Genomic DNA, 22,886 nt, shown 5'->3' on the forward strand with positions numbered 1-22,886 from the left:
CTATTTATATGAGGACAACTAAGTCTCATTTGCTTAATTTTACAAGCAAAGCCCCATAAGCTTCACTTGAGCATTCAGCAAGCTCAAAAGGTCACAAGCCGACCTTAAAATATCTCAAAAGCATAACAAAATTCCAAAAATAGCTCACTCATGTGGGAAATGAATGCCTCCACCATGACATCATCCTCTAGAAATGGTCAAGATCCATCAAGCAAGTTATAAATAGCTCCATAAGTGTTCCTCACTCTGAGAAACCCTCAAAACAAATGGGTACATCTCCACAAAGTGCCTCCTCAACCATGATGTCATCAATAAAGAGGCCTACATCACCCTTCTAGCGCTTTTGGGGGCAACATGACATCATGCAAGGTAAGTGTTGGGATCCAAGGAGAATGTGCAAGCCCTCCTAAGTCAAATCATCCTCATCTAGGCTCTAGAACTATTAGGTGTTTCCAACCCCCAAGTGTAGTGACATGTCCCAGGTCAACCCATCAATCCATAGGTGTGTGTGATAATGGTGGTTACAGAGAAGGACAGACCTAAGGCAGGTGCCACAACCATGAGACCAACTAATAAGGGTCTAAAATTTTAAGTGTATAGATGTAAGGAGAGAGTAATCGTGGTGGCATAAGTTACCCCTTTCCACAACCTGCTTTTTCCACCCCTTTGGTGTGTCTTTCACTTTAATGATTTGTCTTTATTTGGTGCATAGCTTAGGAGCCTAAACTAGCTTTTAGATTTTTCCAATACCCTCTTAAGCTGTAGCAATTTCTCGCTCATCAAGGTTAGGACTTTCACAAGTACCTTTCTTTAGATGAAGCATAAATGCTTGAGGAACTAGGTGATGTTTAATGAGGGGAGTAGAGATCACACTAGGATTTTTCCCATGCACTAAAGACTACCCAACCCATCTTTTGCATTTTAAATTTTCTTTCATTGTGGCTTTATATGTTTGTAACTTTGTTTTAGTTGCATCAACTTCTGGGACCATGTTTGCAAGTCTTAAATTAAAATGTGGATATAGAATGTCAATAGCAATGATCAATGGCTGGCTACCAGCGAAAAGAATGGAGATGGATAACTAGGAGACATGGAGAGTGGTAACCATGGATTACCTTGGACATGTTATATTAATGAGTGTCTCCCTAGTAGTGCCCTTCCTAAACTGTAAATCCTCAGAGGAGGTCCCACTAGACTAGAGATCTGACCGGAGCAATAGGTGGAGAACTTTGGCATAGTGTTTTGCACTGACCATCATGGGGTTGTTGGTTGGTTGGTTGTCAAATGAGGAGAAAAACTTTCTCCTAGTGGTTAACCACTTTTTGCTGGGTAACAATTCCAATAGCTTTGGGAACATGGTAGAAGCTTTTAGGTGAAATTCATACCATAACCAATTTTTTTCCTCTAATATTCCACGTGATTCGAACCACAAGGGGCACAAATTACCTCAACTTTGGCATGTTTGTTGCAAGGTTATAGCACCACGTCAACCTAGTTGCACCCACAAATTGGAATATATGGATGTACCCTTATGAGTCTTTGTATTTGTATGGTCTTCACTCATATGGTCTTAGTTGGACCATTGATTTGCACCTTTAATGGTATCTATTCAATTTTCTGAAGGTGTATGAAGTCCTTTGATTTAATGGCCCTCCTGTCTTAAGTCTAAAGAGTACCTTCATTGTTCATCTTTTCATTTTGATTCATTGTCCATTACACCATGTAATTGTAAATTTTTTAAGTCAATGCAGTTACAAAACTCATATAACTACTATTAGGTTAAACGGGATTTCCTTGTTGATTCATCTAATGTTCGAAACTTTTTATACAATAAAGATAATATAAGATAATTTTATTAATGTCCAACGAATGATCACAAAAGTAAGTCAAAGGGACTAAAAAGTACATCCAATCTGAATATAAAGTGGGAGTGTAAATGCAACTCCGAGGAAATGAAAAAGAGTGCTCAAAAGAAATATAGACATATATTGCTAAAAAGAAATACACACATAGATAAAGAAAACATAGGGAAGGAATGAGGTGTACAATAAGGGAGCCTCTCAGTGTAAGTAACAAGGTCGTGAATCTAGTGAAATCAAGGTCGTCGAGACCTGATGCCTGAGGGTGAGGGGGGCGAGCTAATCTTTGGCTCACCTACAGAGTCTACTAGAGTTACCAGAGGTGGGCATATATGTACAATCCTAATTGGGTTGGGAGGCGGGGGAGGCGAGGGCGACGTAGGAGCTAGGGATACTTCTAACATCCAAGGTCGAAGGGAAGAAACTCTAAATAGATCTCTAGTTGATCCTCTGGGAGACCAAAATATGTGGACGAGTGGAACAGCCTCAACTCTAGATCTGTCTGGAACTGGTACCATCAGTCCTCGATGGAAGTGTGGACTAATGTATGGGTTGGCATCTCTAGAGTGACCATGATGATAAACTCGATGAAGAGGATGAAAGAGATATACGTAGTCTCACAGCTCTATAATTGAGGGAATTGTGAGACTCGACTTGTCGCTTGTTGCTACGAATTGATGGGACCACCTGAAAGTAGGAGGTGAGCCTCCTATTTGTTCCTGGACAGGGTATGGCATGTCGCTTGTTGCTACGATTTGACAAGACCGCCTAAAAGTAGGAGGTGAGCCTCCTGTTTGTTCCTAGACATGTTATGGCATGCAACATCTAGGATCTGTGGCAGAAAATATTTGTGATGAAAAGTGTTAGGCATCTCTGGCCCCAATAGCAAAAAAATGTGGAAAGGAAGCCTCCCAACTCGCTATATAGGCAATGATATTGTCCTTTGATCTCATAGTATATGGGGCAGCAAAAATTGAGGTGTATCTCGATCTCTAACTCGTGTAGGTGGCACAATTGGCAAACCCTATCAAATTATATTATATGGTGATTTGTCTCCACCTGAAGTTGATGGGACCCAACTCGAAGCTACCCCAGTGGGATCCTAAGTGAGTGTATCCAATGCCTGCAAGTATAAGGGGAGAGGGCAATGAGGCCATTCTGTAGCTCCAAAAAGTGCTCTAGGTAGAAAGACATCTTTGAGCCAAGTCTCACCGGGGATGTCCAAGTGACCTAAATGTATAATCTGTAGATATCCTCTTTGATGGCCTGATTTCATATCTATCGAGTGGGTAACAAATATGTTGGTTTATCAAGGGAAAAACTAAATGGAGGAAGGCGCTCTAGGGAGATGGTCACTGACTAAAGGAGCTGAGATGCCTCTGCAAACCATCCACGAACACAACCTAAGGGGGTGTCTGAAGCAATGACCTCCGAAGAACAAAGTGCAAGATAGGGGTATCTCTCTTTCCCGAGAAAGAGCCCAAACGGAAAATGAACTCAAGATGAAATGGGTGGACGCCAAACTCTGCCTGAATAACGGGCTGCAGAACTGTGCATTTGCAGCGGATGATACATTGGAAAAGCAAGGTCTGGAGTCTCCCCATCATGGCCCAATCTGACTATAGTAAACCAGGCCCCCAAATTTTGTTTTAATATTTGTCCCTTGGTAATCTTAGTAAGTATTAATGGCCACACATGTTTTAAAGAGCATCAGAGGGCCCACGAATGTGTAGGACTCCCCCATTTTCACCTATTTTTTGTTTTTCTAATATATATATATGGTTGCCACTCCCAACATGTTCTTTCCTGCAACTTTGGGAAAAACTTAGAGCCATTTCAAAGGCTTGTATCCTCTTTCCAGACATTCCTGCATTCCAAAAACTTGAGCAACAAAGGAAATAAGAGCCTTTGATAGCATTGTTCAAACTTCAAGTTACATAGTTCTCCCTTTCATCTTTAGTTTGTTTCCCCCACTTTGACTTCAATAAGAATATGCTTGAAACATTTATCCCAATAATCTTCAAACATTAAGGCCAAACTGAGAGGGTGAATAGAACCAATTAATGTGGAGATACAAGTACATCAAAGGAGACACAAATTTCAAAAAGTTTAAAATACATTAAAATTTCAAATTTCAGATTTTAAAATCATAAGTTGATAAACAATGAACAATTGTCTATATCATAATATTCTGTTGTAATCAAAGATAGGTATGTCCAATAAGTGTCTAAATATAATCTATTTTACCAAGATAATATCCAAGCTACAAAACTTTAAGGATTATGTATTTCAGCTTTCAAACCAAAAATCAGGTCTCCATCTCAATATTTGCTTCATCCAATTCGAGTTTATTCTTTGAATCTTCTAAGCTGTCTATCAGGGCACTCTCGAGGATCTCATCACTCTTAGCTCTGGATGAGACTCTTTGTAATGGGGTGTAGATCAATCATGCCATCTCATTGCCACATAAATGCTTTTTCTTACTAAATTACTAATAGTTATGCTCTCTTCCAATTCAGTTTGGGTTTGGTTAGCCTTTTTTCTCTTTCTAATTGAGCTTTTTACCTATCTTTTGTTTTTCATAAAGAAATCGAGGGAGACATCAGGAATGCTCTGGGATACACCAGGGGATGGCAGGAGTTTTCAGGGAGATTTATCATGTCTCCGAGACATGTACCCAACCCCATGAGACATGCCTCCCTGCTATTACATACAATTAAGTTACATAACATGAATTCTTGAATTTTCTCAAGAATATTGCTACTATATCAAGAAAATCTTCCTCTATTTCTATTTCAATCAACAATTACATGCTGTGAATTGTAAGCAAGTGAAAAAAACAAACCTGAGTTTCCGTGAAAGCTGATATAGGCCAGTCCCTGCCATTGCAACATTGACACTAAACAAGTTCCAATTTTTCTGCAGTCATCATATGTGAAGTTCTCAATCAGAAACAATTTGCAAGTATGCATACGATTTAGATCCTAGATAATATCATGATTTTCATAGGAAAAAGTAAGCAAACTTCAAAGGAAAATGAGGAATGAACAATTCCTTAGATGAGTTCCAACTAGTTGAGTTTGAATTTTAACTGTTTTGACAAGTTTCCAGAAGAATGAACCACTTAATAATTACATGTGCTGCCACCAAAGGGTCTGATGATTTGCTGCTCAACTGCATATTTCTATCTAATATTCAGTCCAATTTCTGACGTTAATAATAAATATAAGCACTGGGACCACACTCGATATATTTTAAATTTAAAATACATATATATATATATTACATGCTTTAATCAACTTTGTAGTTAGATGCATTGCATTTAAAAACATCAATCTGCAACACTTTTATTCCTATTTTATGCACCTAGTAAACTTGGGAAATACCACCACCTTATGGAAGGACCATAAGTTTGATGAAAATCCTAGGAGAACACACCTCTACACAAGGAACCTAAATATGCCAAGTCCATGAAGAATACACACACACACAAGCAAGGTCATAAATATATTGTAAATAGATGATGAATGTTTCCAGCAGAAAGAGAAATAGTAAATAGCAAGAGTAATTTTCTGGAAAACAATAACAAATCACCTAGATAGAGCAGAATATGCACAAAAATCATGCTGCATTAGTGTTAAAGGAAAATCTAATCTGCTAAAAATCATTGACATGGACTCCACACTGAGTAACCTTTAACAGGCTGACAATCCACCGCCAATCAACAAAGGACATGAACGACATTCAAAAGAATTGATATGGGCAATGAACAAGGAATGAAGTAAATATGCTCAACTCAATAAAGGCCATGCTGAACTGATTGAAACAATGCGGATTTCCCCATCTCAAAGACTCAAGAATCAACAGTAACATGCTTGAAATTTGTATGCTAGGTTTTTCAGACCGTAGATGAAATAATCATAATTAGCAATTAATCCACGAGGGTACCAAAAAGATTAAATCAGCAATAATCAGAAATAATTGGGAAAATTTGGAGAATCTTGGCATCCCTGTACTGTTAAACGAGATTCTGTTGGAGTATAATTCACTGTTGCCATCCAGTTCAACAAAACATTGTGTTGTCAAGTGCCAAATGTGTACACTGAAGCTGCAATCCACCTTATCAGTTAGGTTATTTATATGATATAATGTATTAAGTATGGCATATATCTCTACCATTTGTTAAACGAGATGCTGTTGGAGTATAATTCACTGTTGCCATCCAGTTCAACAAAACATTGTATTATCAAGTGCCAAATGTGTACACTGAAGCTGCTATCCACCTTATCAGTTAGGTTACAAATTCTAAATTCACCTTGGTTCGGAGAGGTAATAAGAACATACCTATAACAAATACTGATCTAGCAAACAAATATATATCTAAAGCTAAGTTACATAACAAATGGTAGAGATATATACCATACTTAATACATTATATCATATAAATTTTAAAATAAGAATGAAAAAGGACCAAGTAAAGAAATAAATTATTACAGTGCTCTTGCATGAAACTCCCGAACTGTCCACGTACCAGTACCGGAAACTTGCAGAAAAAACCAAGTGTCCATGAGGGGCAAGGGACCTATAGGCAGTCTAAAAAACCTAATTAATGGAAAATGAAGATAAATTAACCTCTAATTTGTTTCTAAACCTACATGCAAATTAACCTATCATTCTTACTTTCTTGCAAGATAGTGTATTATTCCCCCATAAACCCACTTTAGGGGGGGTGGGGGGTGTCACATTTGTTGAAAATGTAGCGAGAAATTGATTCTTTGATTTGTGCCTTAATTCAAGGAGTCAAATGCGAGTTCCTTCTTTGGCATGCTTGATTTCCTAAAAATAGGAGATTCCCTAAAAATTAGGACGAGCTATGAGGCAGTTAACCTATGAGCTCAAGTGGAAGGACGAGTTACTTGTCTTCGAGTACGAGTTGATTGAGGAAAAGGACGAGCAGTTCAATGTCAAGTCTTAGATTTGAGACAAGATGAGTTGCATGTGAGTTTTCACTTAGTTAACTCAATCAATCACAAAATCATTCCTTAATTAGAAAAATCACTAAACTTAGTCATTCGAATTGCTATAAAAGAAGGAACGAAGGCACACTTTGTATCATAATTTTGTGTGAGCTTGTGTGAGAAAGACGCCAAGGGGTTTTCTTGTGTGAATTGTTGAAGGAGGAAGATTCCTTAGAAGTGTGCATAGAAATAGGGAATTTCCCTATTTAATAGGAGCCAGATTTGCGCGAGGAATCCGGGCCTCTAGTGCACATAGATTTAGGGAAGCAGGGTCAGCATCTTGCAACTTGTTTCAAGCCTAGATTAAGGCTGAGAGGTCATTGTATTCTGTATTGAAGCAAGTGTATTTGTAAGAAATCTATTGTTCATTCTTCAATAAAATTCTCAAGTAAGGGTTTTCCCAGTTGGGTTCCCTAGAAAAAATTGTTGTGTTCGCGTATGAATTATGCATTTTTTTCTGTTCTTGTTATATAAAATTCAACAAGTTCGTAATTAGTAAGTAATTAGGCAAAGGGCATGATCAAAGATCATGCCGATTCACCAAGAGGCACCCAAGGTTGTACTTAAGCCATGGCCTCCCACAATTGTAAACATCAGCCATTCATTCATTCAAGTGTTAATAAAATTATGTCTTCTGTCAATTATTGAGAATGTTTGCCCCATCTGGTATCAGAGAAGGGCGCTCTTCATTGCTGAAAGGTCACAGTTTTTTCCAGTGTTGTTCACCCTCATCGCTCCGTTGTTGTTTGTGTCCTTGCTCATCTGTTGCAGTCTGCCTCTCTGTTTTCGTCTGCTGTCATCCGCTTCATTCCACTATCCACCGCATCCACTAATTCCCCGCGTCTTCCATCCACCGATTCCCCGCATCTTCCATTTCCTTGTTAATTTCCCCAGTCCACCTTCCATTTCGTTGCCATTACACTCCTCTGCTATCTTCCTTGACCATCGACCGTGTTGCCGCTTCGTCGTCCACTTTTCCATTAACTCCTGTCACGCTGTCAAGTTCGTAACCCTTCATTATGCACCGACATCGTTCCATTGTTTGTGCCTTTTCATTAAGTATATATCCCCTTTTCATTATAAGCCTAAATAATTCACCACCGTTACATCTCCTAATTATTATATATTATATTTGTATCATTAAGTTTTATAATATATATATATATATATTATTTAATTAAAACAATAAAGATATATATTATTTAGTTAATATATAATATATATTATTGACAATGATGACGAAAAGATCAAACATCCAACCATGCAAATGGAAGACGAGGCATATAATTGGTATATGTGGTGGGAAAAGACAACACTTACTATCAGTTGGAGGAAATTCAAAAATGGGTTCTTTAAAGGGTTCCAAGCTAAGAAACTAGGTTCATTGCCAGGCCTCACGTGTACCAAGTCAGGCGAATCGGACATGATTCGGTGGGAAACATGTCCTTCAAATCGTGTCTGATCATGTCCCAATTCCAGGACACATGTCATGTGTTTTTTACCTCAGCGCAGCTATAAAAGGGTGATTTGGCCCATTCTAACTTCACCAAAGTCATTCTTTCTTGTTGTGGGTTTGTTGTGGGTGTGTGAGAGCGAAGAGCAAAGGGTGTGGGAGCATTTTGGAGGCGATTCAAGCAATAGGTAAGTGCATTTTCACTCTATTTTTTTGCATTTTTATTACAGCAGTTTGCATGTGCATTTGTTTTACATGTTTGTGCATTTTTTCTTTACTTTTTTACAACATTCATGGCTCAACCAAGGGCAGCAGGGAAGGGGCAAAGGAAAGGGAAGAATGTCCCCATTGGAGATGCCCCTCCTATTCCAGTTTCATCAGGGTCTGCAAGTGTTCCCTCTATGGCAAGTGGGGCTGCAACAGCAGCTTCAAATGTTGAGGGAAGACAGCAGCCTCAATATAACAAATATCCCTTGTGGAACTATGTCACAAGAGAACAAGGACTAGGCAGCAAGATGAAGGGAGGAGGCAATGTTGCTTGGAAATGCAACTATTGCAAAAATTATTTCATGAGCACATATTACCGTGTGAAAGCTCATTTGTTGGCTTTACTAAGTTGTGGAATTGCAGCATGTCCACAGGTGTCTTTAGCTAAGAGGAAGGAAATGGAAAAATAGGCCAACATTGGTACGGGAAAGGTGGTTACAACATCTAAAAATACAAGAATGAAGACCCCCTTCCATTCTTGAGGAAAAAAAGCAACAAATTTCCATTTGAGAGATCTGGTGGGAGACAAGCAGCAAAAAAGAAAGGCAGTGGCACTTGGTCCAATGGACAAGATTTTTCAGAAAGAGAAACGAGAAGAGCTTGATCTCACCATTGCATTTTTTTCTATCAGAACTACATATCCTTTAATGTTGCACGCTCACCTTTATTTATTGAGATGTGTTGAGCTCTAACTCAAGGGGATCCATCAAGGTGTGTGCCTTCTGGGTTAGAGAAGCTTAGAACCACATTGTTGACGAAGGCAAAGAAAGAGGTGGCCAAAATGCTTGAGCCTATTAAATCAACATGGCCAACATCTGGGGTTAGCATTGTTTCTGATGGATGGACAAATTCAGAATGGCACCCACTCATCAACTTCATGGTGTCTTCCATGAATGGTCCATTTTTCTTGAAATCAATGGATGCACTTGGAAAATACAAGGATGCACAATATATGGGTGAGTTGTTTATTAAAATTATTGAAGATGTAGGTGTTGATTCTTGTGTGCAAATCATTACAAATAATGCACCTATTTGCAAGGTTGTTGGCATGATTGTGGAAGCTAAATATCCACAAGTATTTTGGACACCTTGCATTGTCCATTCTTTGAATTTAGCACTTAAATCTATTGCTTCTAATGTGCTTTGGATTGGAAGAAATATTGAGAATGCACGGCATATACGCAACTTTGTACAAAATCATACAAATGCCCTCACTATCTACAAGGAGTACACCAATCTATCATTGTTGAAGATTGTGAATACACGGTTTGCCTCTTCATTCATCATGTTGAAGAGGTTGAGGGAGGTCAAGACCGCTCTTGGGGCCATGGTTATTTCAGAGTTTTGGTCTTTTTGGAGGACAGATCAAGCAGCCTCAAAAAGGGTGAAGGGCACAGTGTTAGTTGATGCTTGGTGCGAGACGATAGATCTACTTATTCATATCATGGACCCTATCATTTCTTTGCTTCGATTTGTAGATACATACCAACCCATCCTAGGAGAGGTTTATGAGGGATGGGATTCCATGATTGAGTCTGTGAGGATTATTATTTTACAGAGTGAGTGCCTCAAATATGAGACATCATCAAAGGCCTTCTTCTCCACCATACAAGATATTCTTGTCAGCGAATGGGACAATTGCATACCTTTACATTGTTTGGCTCACTCATTGAACCCAAAATACTACACCCATGAGTGGCTGAATGGTGGACCTTCCCGCAAATTCCCTCCTCACATGGATGGGGAGATTTCAAAAGAAAGTAAAGATGCATTAAGGCGGATTTTTCAAGATAGAGCATCCCTTGATGAGGTGGAGGATCCTTTGCAGAGTTTTCCACTGGCACTGGTCGATTTGTAGGATATGATGTGATTAGAGACAGGGGGGCTAAGAAACCCTATTCCTGGTGGGTAACTCATGGGGCAACAAGCCTTCTTCTACAGCAGTTAGCCATGAGGCTCCTTTCTCAGGTGACTTCATCCTCTTGTTACGAGAGGAATTGGAGCACATATGGGAATTTGTATAGTGTCAAGAAGAGAAGGTTTGAGCAGTCCAGGGCAGAGACAATAGTGTATGTGCCCACCAAACTTCGTCTTATTTACAGGCAAAGGGATGAGTGGTTGAAGGGAAGACAAAGATGTGGGATGTCTTTCCTGATGATATGGCTTTGGACAGCAGTGTTGAGTTCGCATTGGCTAACTTGGATCTTAATGAGCCAATGTTAGAGCCTGTCACTTTAAATGATGGTGATATTGTACAGGGGTCATCCTTCACACCGGTAGATGTAGATATGACATTGGATACAGAGGAGGAGGATGCAGCGGAAGAGAGTAGTGGTGACCATGATGATGAGTACAGTGATGCGGATTTTGGTGATGAGGATTGATGACTCATGAGCTACCTACTGCCTTGAGGCTTGTAGTTGTTTTGTATTTTCTATTTCTATTTGCCATTGGCATTGCTACTACCTACGTAACACATTTTGATTTTGATGACTTCATGAGAAAACTATAGTATCTTGTCTTTCTCCTATTGGATCATTGATGAATATGTATTATCATTTATGTCACAATTGTATTTGTATGCATAATGTTACTTTGTAAAACTTACATCTAGATGAAGATCTATGTTTGAATCAATGAATTTCTATCATGAATGAGAATTTGTGTAAGAAATATCTAATTTTTAATATATATATATAATAATATATAACGTGTCCTATTCTGGGGGGTCAACATGTCTATGTCTGACACTCGAATTCTTGTGTCCTTTGTGTCCCGTGTCCCCATGTCAGGTGACCTAGGTTCCAAGGTGTCAAGGAAGAAGAGTTCTTCTCAGCACTCACCAGACTGCAACAAAAAGGAGATTTGGACGAATACACTCGAGAATGGAAAACTTTAGCTACACAAGCACTTGGGCTATCATAAACTTGTCTCATTCAATCATACACCACGGGACTTAAAACCCATCTCCAGGATGAGCTTGAGCTACATAACATCACTTCTATAGAAGTAGCAAGACAGAAGGCAAACATTGCTAAAAAGCAGCACGAAAAGATCCAGTGGCCAAAAGTTGAAAGAGTATATTCGAGACGAATATTTTCCCAAGTTGTGAACACAGATAACACAAAATATGTTCCACCACATCTCCGTGAAGGAGAAAAGACTAACTTGGAAATGCAAAGAATGAAAGAGGGCAAGTGCAAATGTTGTGGCGAAAAATGGGACCCTAAACATAGATGTGTTAAAGGAAAAGAAACCAAGAACCTGTATAAATGTGAAGCAACTAATGATTCAAACAGTGAAGAATCAAACATAGAAGAAATTGAAGATTCTCCAGATCCAGATAACGAGAATATTCTGCAAGTATCATTATCGGCCATGACAGGTATATCGCAACCCCAGACATTAAAACTAAAAGGACATATCAAGAAGAGCAATGTAATGGTTCTAATCAATACCGGTAGCACCCACAACTTTTTGGACTCGACATTTTTACATTTCCCATGCCCAACATGAAGGTTATGGTTACTGACGGTAACAAAATTGAAAAAGTAGGGAAATGACATAAAGTCAAATTACAAATTCAAGACTATAATCTAGAATCTTCGTTCTACATTGTACCATTACGAGGAGTGGATGTGATCCTAGGTATCCAATGGCTTCAAACCCTAGGTACTTACTCTGCCAACCATCAAAAGCAGTTTATAAAATTTAAATAGGAAGGGCAAAAATACAAGTTATATGGGTTCCAGCTCCCTGAGAATCAAACTGTATCATCTTCCTAGATGATGAAAATGAATCGGAAGGGAGCACCAGCTCATTTAGTACAGTGTCATTGATTAGAAATGTTAACTTCAAATCTGGTCAACAAAGAAGCACTAGAAGTCCAAGAGCTAATTCAAAAGCACAAAAAAGTATTCCAAGATCTTCCAATGAAGTTGCCTCCTAAAAGAGAAATCGAGCATAAAAGCGAAGTCAAATCAGGATCCAATCCCATCAACATCAAACCGTATCGATATACACATTATCAAAAAAACAAAATTGAAATATTAGTCCAGGACCTTTTAAAATGTGGCATTATCACAAAAAGTAGAAGTTTGTATGCTGCTCTAGTTGTACTAGTTCGAAAGAAAGATGGATCATTCATATTATGTGTCGATTATCGAGGACTAAACAAAATAACAATTAAAAACAAGTTTCCAATCCCTTTTATCGATGAAATGATGGATGAACTACATGGCAGTAAATACTTTTCAAAATTGGACTTAAGGTCAAGGTATTACCAAATCAGAATAAGCTTGGAAGACATAGCAAAAACTGCATTCCAAACACATGAAGGTCATTACAAGTTTAAAGTAATGCCCTTTGGTTTAACCAATGCACCAACAACATTCCAAGCTACTATGAACGAGTTATTCTACCCATACCTAAAGAAGTTTGTGTTAGTATTCTTCGATGACATTCTAATTTATATTAAAACATGGAAGAAGCACCTACAACATTTGGACTAAGTTCTTACTGTATTAAAAAAACATCAATTCTATGCCAAGAAGTCCAAATGCACTTTTGGGAAAGATGAAGTAGAGTATCTCGGACACATAATATCCAAGGAAGGAGTAAAAGTAGATCCTAATAAGATCAAGGCTATAAGGGAATGGCCCAAACCAGTTAATATATCCAAGCTAAGAGGATTCTTAGGATTGACTGGGTCTATCAAAGATTTATTAAAAATTATGCTCATATAACCACACCCCTAACAAACCTTCTAAAGAAGAACTCATTTTGATGGAATGATGAAGCAGAAAAGTGTTTTGAAGACTTGAAGGAAGTTATGTCTAATGCCCTTGTATTGGAAACTCCAGACTTTTCAAAACCATTTGTAATTGAGTGTGATGCTTCAGGTTTTGGCATAGGAGCATTTCTAATGCAGGATGGACACCCAATCGCATTTGAGAGCAGGAAGCTCAATAAGCAAGAACGTCTCGAGTCTACATACAACAAGGAAATGCTTGCTATTATGCACGCATTAGCCAAATGGAGACAATATCTCTTGGGAAGTAATTTCTTAATACGAACAGATCATAATAGTCTTCAACATCTCCTCCAGCAAAAAACGCTATCTATAGAACAACAAAAATGGATAGAAAAAATCGCTACCTTCGACATGGATATATTACATAAGAAAGGGAAAGATAACGTAGTAGATGGCGCTCTGTCTAAGAAAGACGAAGAACCATCATTACTTGTAGCTTCAGTTGTTGTTCCCGAATGGCTTAATGAGATTCGGAGTGAATATGCAAAAGATCCAAAAACAAGTGTTATAATCAATAACCTTCCTCAGAATTCAAAATTTGAATGGAAAAACGATATTCTATGGTACAATGGAAGAATTTATCTGAGTTCAAATTCCAAATTTAAAGCCAAGATTCTCAAAGAGTCGCATGATTCACTATCCGTCGGACATGTGGGATTCTTTAAAGCCTACTATAATGCACGCCAATCATTCTTTTGGAAAAGAATGAATAGTGATATTCAAAAGTATGTAGCAGAATGCGATAAATGCCAGAGGAATAAAAATGAAAATATTATGACACCTAGACTATTTCATCCTTTAAATATCCCAAATCATAATTGGGAGGAAATATCAATGGACTTTATCGAAGGTTTCCCTGTGTCTGATGGTAAGGATAAAATTATTGCAATAGTCGACAGACTCACCAAGTATGCTCACTTTATTAGAATGAGGAAATCAAACTCAGCAAAACAAATCACTGAGATATTTTGCAAAAATGTTTACAAATTACATGGATTTTCCAAGGTCATTGTGAGCAATAGAGATGCCAAATTCAAGGGTAATTTTTGGAAGGAATTTTTCAAACATATAGGAACCCACCTCAACATGAGTTCAGCCTACCATCCTTAAACAGATGGCCAAACAGAGGTTGTCAATAAATGTGTAGAAACCTACCTACGTTGTTATGCCACAGACAAACAAAATAAGTGGGCTCAGTGGTTACATCTTACTGAATGATGGTACAATTCTACTTACCAAACGTTAGCAAAAATGACTCCATTTCAAGCGTTGAAGGTTACGAACCTCCGAAACGGAAGGACTTTGCTATCATCAAAGACAAAACTTCTAATTGTTAAAGACCAATTAGAAGAAACCCAAAAAGTTGTCCAAACTCTAAAAGAAAATCTAAATAATGCAAGAAGTCGTATGAAGCAGCAAGCTGACCGAAACAAAACAGAGAAAATTTGAAGTTGGGGAATGGGTATTTGTTAAACTTCAACCTTACAAGCAGTTGTCCTTAAAACAAAAAGGAAAAACAAATTGCCACCAAGGTTTTATGGACCGTACCAGCTCAACAAAAGGATCAGCCAAGTACCATACAGTATAAGCCTCCCTGATAAAAGTCATGTTCACAACGTTTTCCATGTATCTTGCCTTATAGAGGCACTTGGTGAACATCAATCAGCACAATCAACACTCCCGACCTTAGATGACGAAGCAAGGGTCATTCTAGAACCAAAAGGTATTATCTCCATCAAGGAAAAAAAAGTTGCGATCATGAGTAATCAAAAAATACCTGATCAAGTGGAAGGACATACCAGAAGAAGCTTCTTGGGAGACAAAAGCGTTCTGTCAACAATGTTAGATACCTATACCAATAGGTTTCATATTTCATGATTGGCTATGGAAGGTCCAAATTTGTTCTGCTTTGATGACTCAAAGATCACATATTTCCAAGAGAACTCAATCTATGCTTATAACTTGGTATGAGCTTCAAATTTTGATGGATGATTCAACAGCTTAATCTGGATCATTCCATGGTTTAAATTTGCAGTTGTCGAATAGAGAAAGGAGTCTGTCCAAACTGTTTAAACTTGGCAGACAAGTAGTTCAGGTAGAGAAGAAAAGGCTCCCAACAGCTTAATCTGGGACCTTGGAAGAGATAAGGGTAGAAGTAGATAGCAATTACAAAGAAAAAGCCAAAGAAAAGAAAAGGCAAGCAAGGGTCTGCAAGTCCAAGTGCACCCTCCAAGAAGAAATAAAAAATGCTAGGCAAATAGTTGGGTAAGTAGTTGGGGTTGCAGAAAGGTTATCTTTACCATTGCAGATGTGTTAAATGTGCTTACCAAGGCAAAGTCTATCAATTGACAAGGTGTTCATCTTCATCAAGTTACAGCAAGGAGCATGACTAACCTCCCTCCTCCCCCCTTTCTTTTCATTGCTAACATCCCCTTATGAGCTGAGATTCATGGAGGAAGATCATGGTTTCATGGTGGTTCTTGTTCATTCAAAAGCCACATTTCTTGTATAAAAATCTTTTCATTTTGATCTACTCTTTAAACCAAGTGTTTTGCAAACAAATTCAATGCTTTTCCCCTTTGATCACCCCCATCCATATTAACTCTAACTTTACTATGTAAATCCCTATACCACCTTTCCCCTACTAGTATTAAACACCATGGTGTATAAACCCCAAATTCTGTATAAATACCCCCCCCCCTTGGCATTATAGCCAATAAGTCCTATGTTAGGGATCAAATGACATCTGGTCATTTTGACAAGCCTAAGCCAAACCCTCTTTCCCCTTTTAAATCCATTCTCTCACTTTTGGCCCCCCATTTACACGTAAAAACCTATAAAACCTTGTTTCTACCTTTACCCGCTCAAAATTGCTAAAAACACATCAAAACCCACTTATTTCCCCTTACCCAAAGTTCAAAGATTGGGCGCGTAGTCACAAAAATTTCACAAAACCCATAAGTCCAATGTTCCCCGCTTATGCGCATATGCCGAAAATAATCATTAAATAATCCCCGCCCCCACCATATCCGTTGACTATCTCGTCCTCCCGACAGTCGTCCGATTAAAAGATCGAAGATCCAACGGCTCTATTCGCAGCGGACTTGTTCCGACGTCCACTGTTTACTCGCTTTATTCCCCGGTCACATCAGTTCCCCGATAGCCGTCCGATCAGACCCCCCGGATCTGACGACCATCGTTGCATCGGAGTGGATCTCCCATCCGAAAGTTATCTTCCGATGGCCGTATTTTGAGTACGTCATTTCGTAGCCACGCGTCTCCACCACCATTCATCGGAGGTACGCCTGACACTTACCTCCCCCGTACCGTAAGCGGTGCGATATGAAACCGCCGACGGTTTCCGGTTTCCCTCATCCCACCCATAATACGTCAGCTCCCCGTCACCTCACGTCACTGCCACCATGCCGACACGTCGACCCTTGCGCCCGACCATCCGCCAACGTGGCTGCCACCGCACCGTCCCCCATGGACCAATAGCATCTCGCCACGTCACCCGATGACGTCATCCGACCTTGACCCCACCAATAACGTCATGCTGACGTCATCACAAAAAGGCGCCAAATTGCCAAAAAGGTCCATATTTTGGCCATAATATCGGTTTTTACGTTCTTTTCGTTTATTTGCTATTCTCTCTGCTGCATGAGATTTACGTTCTAAACTCCGCCAACCTGCTAAAAACGACCAAGGAGACCTCCAGAGTACCAATCCTGCCCGCATACGCGACCTCTGTTCGCTGTTTACCAGGTATTTCTCATCTTCTGTCCTCCGTATGCCTGCAGTTGTCTATAAAATTACTCAGAGAGCTTAAGGAACAAGGAAACTCACGAATTCACCGGCAATTTCCCTCTGCAAGCACCTCATTTACAATTGTGAATTCCAAAAGCACTAGCCGAGCCTTGTTTTACCTGCATTTCGTTAAAAAACTAAGTTCTGTCTGCGCAATCGCGGCAGACTCATTTAAACCAAATTCAACCACTGAGAGAGACAAGGAAAGGCCAAACATTGGTCCTAATTGCACTATAAATAGTATTTCAACTGCTATTTCCCTAGAACCCCTCTCTGTTCCTGATAACTTCACCTCCCTGGTTCAGAGGCATTCCTCTGTACTGCTCTGCTCAATCAAAATCACTTTGTACCTGATTCAAAATCCTCCTGTGCAATGGAAACACCTGTAGTACTAAATGTTCAACCCCTGAATGCCCCTCAAAAGAACTTGAAATGGCAAACCTTGGCAGATATGGATTACCAAATCACAGAAGAGAAGCTTATGGGCAGCAAATTCCACCTTCATCTGTTAAATGAGTTGAAAACCAAGCATGAAAATGGGACAGATGTATTGGGCTTATGGGAGTCTTCCCTCCCTACTTTCAAACTCCCTCAGGTCAACCAGTTCCCTGAGCTAATCCACCTCTGTGCTGAACAATATGATGTCTCTCAGAGGGCTGTTGTTGACCCATCTGGTTCAATACTTTTCTATGTTACCCCTCAAGCTATCAGAGACATGCTCTGCATCAACCCTCAGAAGAAGTTGGTTCCTCTGTCACTGGTAAACCTGATAAAACAAGGGGATAAACTTACAGATGCTCAAATTGTTAAATTCAATCAATTATACATCAAAACAAAGATTGTGATGGGCCCTCCAATTCTTCATGTATATCTCAATGAACTGGGCAGAGACCTGGAAGATATGATTTCTCCCATCTTGGGATATAGTTCAATTGAGCATATTGATGCAACTGTGCTGGTAATGATGCTTATGTTTGCTCCTGGCAAGTCACCAATCTGCTATGACTATGCCACCTACATATCAGACAAGATTCATGAGCAATTGATGAATTTAAGGAGAGACAGGATGTTCAGATACACCTCCTACATTTACCATTTGATCTTGTACCATCAACATGAGAAGTTTCACTTTTCAATCAAAAGAATGGATGCCCAAGGCAATCCTAGATCAGTGGTCTATTGGTCTTCTGTCTTCCACATTAGACCTGAGTCTCCATACACGTACTGTGAATTCATGGATCTGTTCATCCATCCAGCTATGGCAATGCTGATGAGCTCACCTCCTCCAAGACTCACTGATGAAATGCAAAGGATTCTTCAGCTGTCAAAAGCTTATAGCATTGGGGATTGGTACTTCTACCAAAACCACACTGTCATCAGGATATATGGGTGTGATCTACCTCCTTTCAAACTACCCAAGTATGTGCCTATGAGGCTATTTGCCCTAGAATACTTTAGGCAATTTGGCAGAGTTGATGTGCTTCACTTTTCAGGAAAAGGTAAAAAAGCACAGTTGAAGGTCAAAAGCCAACTTGGCCATTTTATCTATAATGAGAGGGAGCAAGGATGGAGAGAAGCAGAGAGAATGCTTGAGGCCCTTGGCCTGCAAACCAGTTTTATATGGGTACCCTATGACCCTAACCATTTCATAACTACAAGGAGGCTCAAATATAAGTTATCTGCCTATGATCACCATAGCATCCCTCACATTGAAAAGTATGCAAATCAAGACAAATGGAGGAGAGGGACCTTAGAAGAGCCCTTGTCACAAGAAGAGCTGAACAACAGGGCATTAAGGAATCTAAAGAAGATGGCTGACCTTGAGCTTTGTTCACAGGGATTCACACTTCCAAGCACACAAACGGGAGTAGCTGAATCCTCCACAACTGCCAAGCAGCAAACTACCAAGGCCACTGAGAATATATCCAGCACAGGCAAAGAAAAGCAAATGGAAACAGAGCAGACACATCAGGAGAAGGAGCAGTCACCTCCAGTGACCCAAGAGCAAACAGATAAAGGAGGGCAGCAGCAGGCAGAGCAACATCAGCAACAAGATCTGCAGCAAGAAGAAGGGCAACATGACAGACAGCAGCCCTTACAGCAGGAGAGAGTAATTAATACTCCAACTTCCACTGAGCAACAGGCTCAGAACATAGTGCCTCCTAGGCCAGAAGTCACCACCGATGCCTCGGTCCTCCAAACTCCTCAAAAGGAGGACCTAAGCAGGAAAAGGGATAGAGACACTCCCCTTACTTCATCTATCAACCAGGGAGAAAAGAGACAAAGATTAAATGATTTTGCTGAGGAGGACATAGCAATAAGAGAGGCATTGGGCATGGGCCCACCCAGCAGAGAAGCTTCAGCAAGTTCCTTCCAGCAGGAACAGGACAGGGCTATGGGAGGGGAGGTCAGCTCCTCCAGACAGCAAAAAGAAGGACAAGTGAGCATCAAACAGCAATTTATAGACATCAAAAGGAGGAATGAGCCTATCAAAGTACAACTGTACAATCATCTGCTAAACATGGCTCCTTCTAATCAGCAGAGACTTATGTCTGCCTTTGATGTGGGTGAAGGCAAGATGATCATGAGTCATTTTATGCCTACAGCACTGCAGCCCCAATCTGCCTCAGATTACCTCAGGACCAACCTGGAGGTCATGGCCAAAGACATACACCCAATGGACAAAATTGAACTGCATAAACAGACTGGTGAAATGGTGTATGCCTCTTTAGCAGACGAAACATTGGAAAATTATAAGCTAAAGAGCAGCCTCAATGCCACAGCCTCTCAACTGGAATTGGAGAAGGCATCATCCCAGGCGAAGGACAACAGAATAAGGTCCCTTGAAGACATAATCATCGAAATTGGGCATGATCCCAAAGATATTTCAGGGATACAGGAAATCTTGAAGCTAAGGGATGCTGACATGGCTGCCATGAGAAAGAAAATCAAGATCCCAGCTACCATTCACCCTCAGACAGATGAGGTAGCCCAACAAAGGCATGAGAAGGACACCACAGATTTATTAATCTCCATTTATAAACAGCTGGTCCAAGCACAAGATAAGTTGGGAGAATCAGAGGCTGCAAAGGCAGCATTACAGGCATCTCTGAAACAAAGAGAAGAAGGGCAAACTTCTCAGCCTCCTCCACAGATCATCAATCTGGAGGAAACTGCTCCTATCACTGCCCCTCCTCCTCAACAGACCGAGCAAACAGCAACATCTACTTCAGCAGCGCCAACAACTACAGAGCAGGCCCAAAGCCTAGATATGCAAAAGCTGAAGAACGAAATCCAAGTCCTGGAAGCTCAAATGTTGGAGCTCAATTCAGCCAAAGAATCTTTGGCTAAAGTCAATGATAGATATGATAAATCCAAACAAACTGTGGCTGAGAAAGACAGGGAGGTGAAAACCCTCAAGAACAAAATAAAAGAACTAGAGAATGATCTCAAGTTGGACAAAGTGGTGGCTGAATTGAAAATAGTGCTATGGGCTAACATTGGAAAATCTATCAATGAGCAATGGCCATACATTGAAACTATCCATGAGCAACTAGAGCTCATCCCAAAGGCACAGAGGGAGATTCACAGATCAAGAGCTCAATTGGGCAGTATGCCTGAAGTGGCCACCAGAATGATCAATGTACTTAACCACAGAACAAGTTCCCAGTTAACTGCCATGGGAATTACAAACAGAACTGACACTATCCAAATGGTTAAAAGGGTTCTCACACTGAGAAACTATGTGCAGACATTGGAAAGAAGAACCCAGGATATGCAGACTGAGGTGAACAAGTTTCTGGAAAAATTTCAAGTGTTGGAAAGCAGAGGACTCCCTGGCTTACTGAACAGCGCAGGGAGATTATTCACACATGACCAATATGCTAAAAGGGTCAATACATTTGCCACCAGCCAGATCAATGATAAGCCCAGCACCTCAGAGGAAACAGGGCCAGCCACAGGACAGTCTCTTTACAACAGAGTTGAGAATCTGTTTTTTATAATGAATGAGATCAATCACCTGTTTGGGGTAGCTCCCAATTTCTTCAAATACACAGAGGCAGAGGAGACAATGGATGCTATTCTCAGGCATCAACTCCCTACGCAAGAATGGTGGACAAATGCCATACAGAAGATTTTGTAAACAGGGAGCCACTTAACAATTTTGTTTCTTAAAGAGTATCAGTTGTCATGCAGAACACACTTCAACAAGATCAGCATGCATGATGGATTAAAGTTGAGCCAACTCAGCAGATGCATCGGCCAACAAAGCAGAAATAGAAGACTACAGGTGGCAGGGCCGAGAAAATACAGCGCAGCAAGAAATAAAGACGCATCATTCAGCGTTAAAGCAAAACGGCTCAACCGACTCAATGACCTCCAAAGGTCAAAATTACCCTCTGACAAACATAAAGAGCATTTATGCTGCATTCAAAGTGAAATAACTTCTTTTCCTACTTTCTGTACGCATTTATGAAGATATTTTCTCTCTCAGATGACTCAATACCTGAGATATTTTGTATAAGCATTGCTATAAAGTCCCCTTCGCATGAGCTTGCAAGGGTTGTTGTTGATTTCTCCTAAAGAAACTCTTATGCTGTAATCCTTTCTAAAGTCTAATAAAGAAAGTGATGGAATTTCTCGGATTTCTGAAGTGTTGAATGCGTTCTGGTGTCTGTAGATGACTGCTGGATTCCTGTGTATTTCACCATACAATAAGTCTCTGTAACTCTCTCTGTTAATTAGTTGTTTTGTTAAAATCCATATATGTTATCTGATTTTCAATACTAAGCAGCAAGGAAAAAGAATAACTTTCAGGATTTATTCACTGAGTACCCTGAGTTCAATCTGTGTTGTTTATGAATGTTTTTCTTCAGCTGTAATCTAGATAAGTGTAATTCTTAATTGCTGCACTTTCAGAATACACCTTTCACAGTGGCCTTTGTCACAGGAATTCAAGTCATGCTCCTGTGCAGTGTGTTCACTTTCACCTCACCAACTTAATAGAAAATTCTTAATTGCTTTCTATTAGTTGACATACATCACCCTCTAATCTAATTTTGTTTGTCTAAAATACACAATAGGCCCTGCAGTTTGAACAACACCAGTCCTGTATATCAAGTCATTTCACAACTCCAGACTCCATTGCCCAATGGTATTTCACTATCTAAACACTACATCATAAGACCTGAAAGAAATCCTTCAACCAAAACATAAACCAAAACCTGAGCATAATAGCTAGCCTAAAACTCCATCATAACAGAGACAAATCATAAAGAGAGAGCCCTCTCTGATCACAGTTTGGCTAGAAACTGTGATCCAAAGACTGGTTAGTGGTTACCCCGGCCGTATTCCCTTGGGAGTCATAGGGAACAACCTGGGTGTTAACAAACAACATCCTATGTTACGTATGCTTTGAGGACAAAGCATCTTTTCAAGAGGAAGGCAATGTTATATAAAATTTAACAAGTCTATAATTAGTAAGTAATTAGGCAAAGGGCATGATCAAATATCATGCCCATTCACCAAGAGGGACCCAAGGCTATATTTAAGCCAGAGCCTCCCACAATTGTAAACTTCAATCATTCATTCATTCAAGTATTAATAAAATTATGTCTTCTGTCAATCACTGAGTGTGTTTGCCCTAGTTCTATTCCGTTACAAATTTC

At 39.8% G+C, this 22,886-nt stretch overlaps 1 protein-coding gene across 1 annotated transcript in view; it reads right to left on the reverse strand.

Moving 5' to 3' along the window:
• LOC149207821 (mitochondrial pyruvate carrier 4) overlaps positions 1 to 22,886 on the reverse strand; it is a 125,812-nt gene that overhangs the window by 49,780 nt on the left and 53,146 nt on the right. The window contains exon 4 of the mRNA XM_089395858.1: positions 4,705 to 4,778. Within this exon, the coding sequence (XP_089251984.1) occupies positions 4,705 to 4,778 (74 nt within the window). The remainder of the gene's footprint in view (positions 1 to 4,704; positions 4,779 to 22,886) is intronic.

Source organism: Pinus tabuliformis, chromosome 1_2, assembly GCF_031772625.1.
Source record: "Pinus tabuliformis cultivar Carrire ecotype Pingquan chromosome 1_2, CPIR1, whole genome shotgun sequence".
NCBI classification, from domain to species: domain Eukaryota; kingdom Viridiplantae; phylum Streptophyta; class Pinopsida; order Pinales; family Pinaceae; genus Pinus; species Pinus tabuliformis.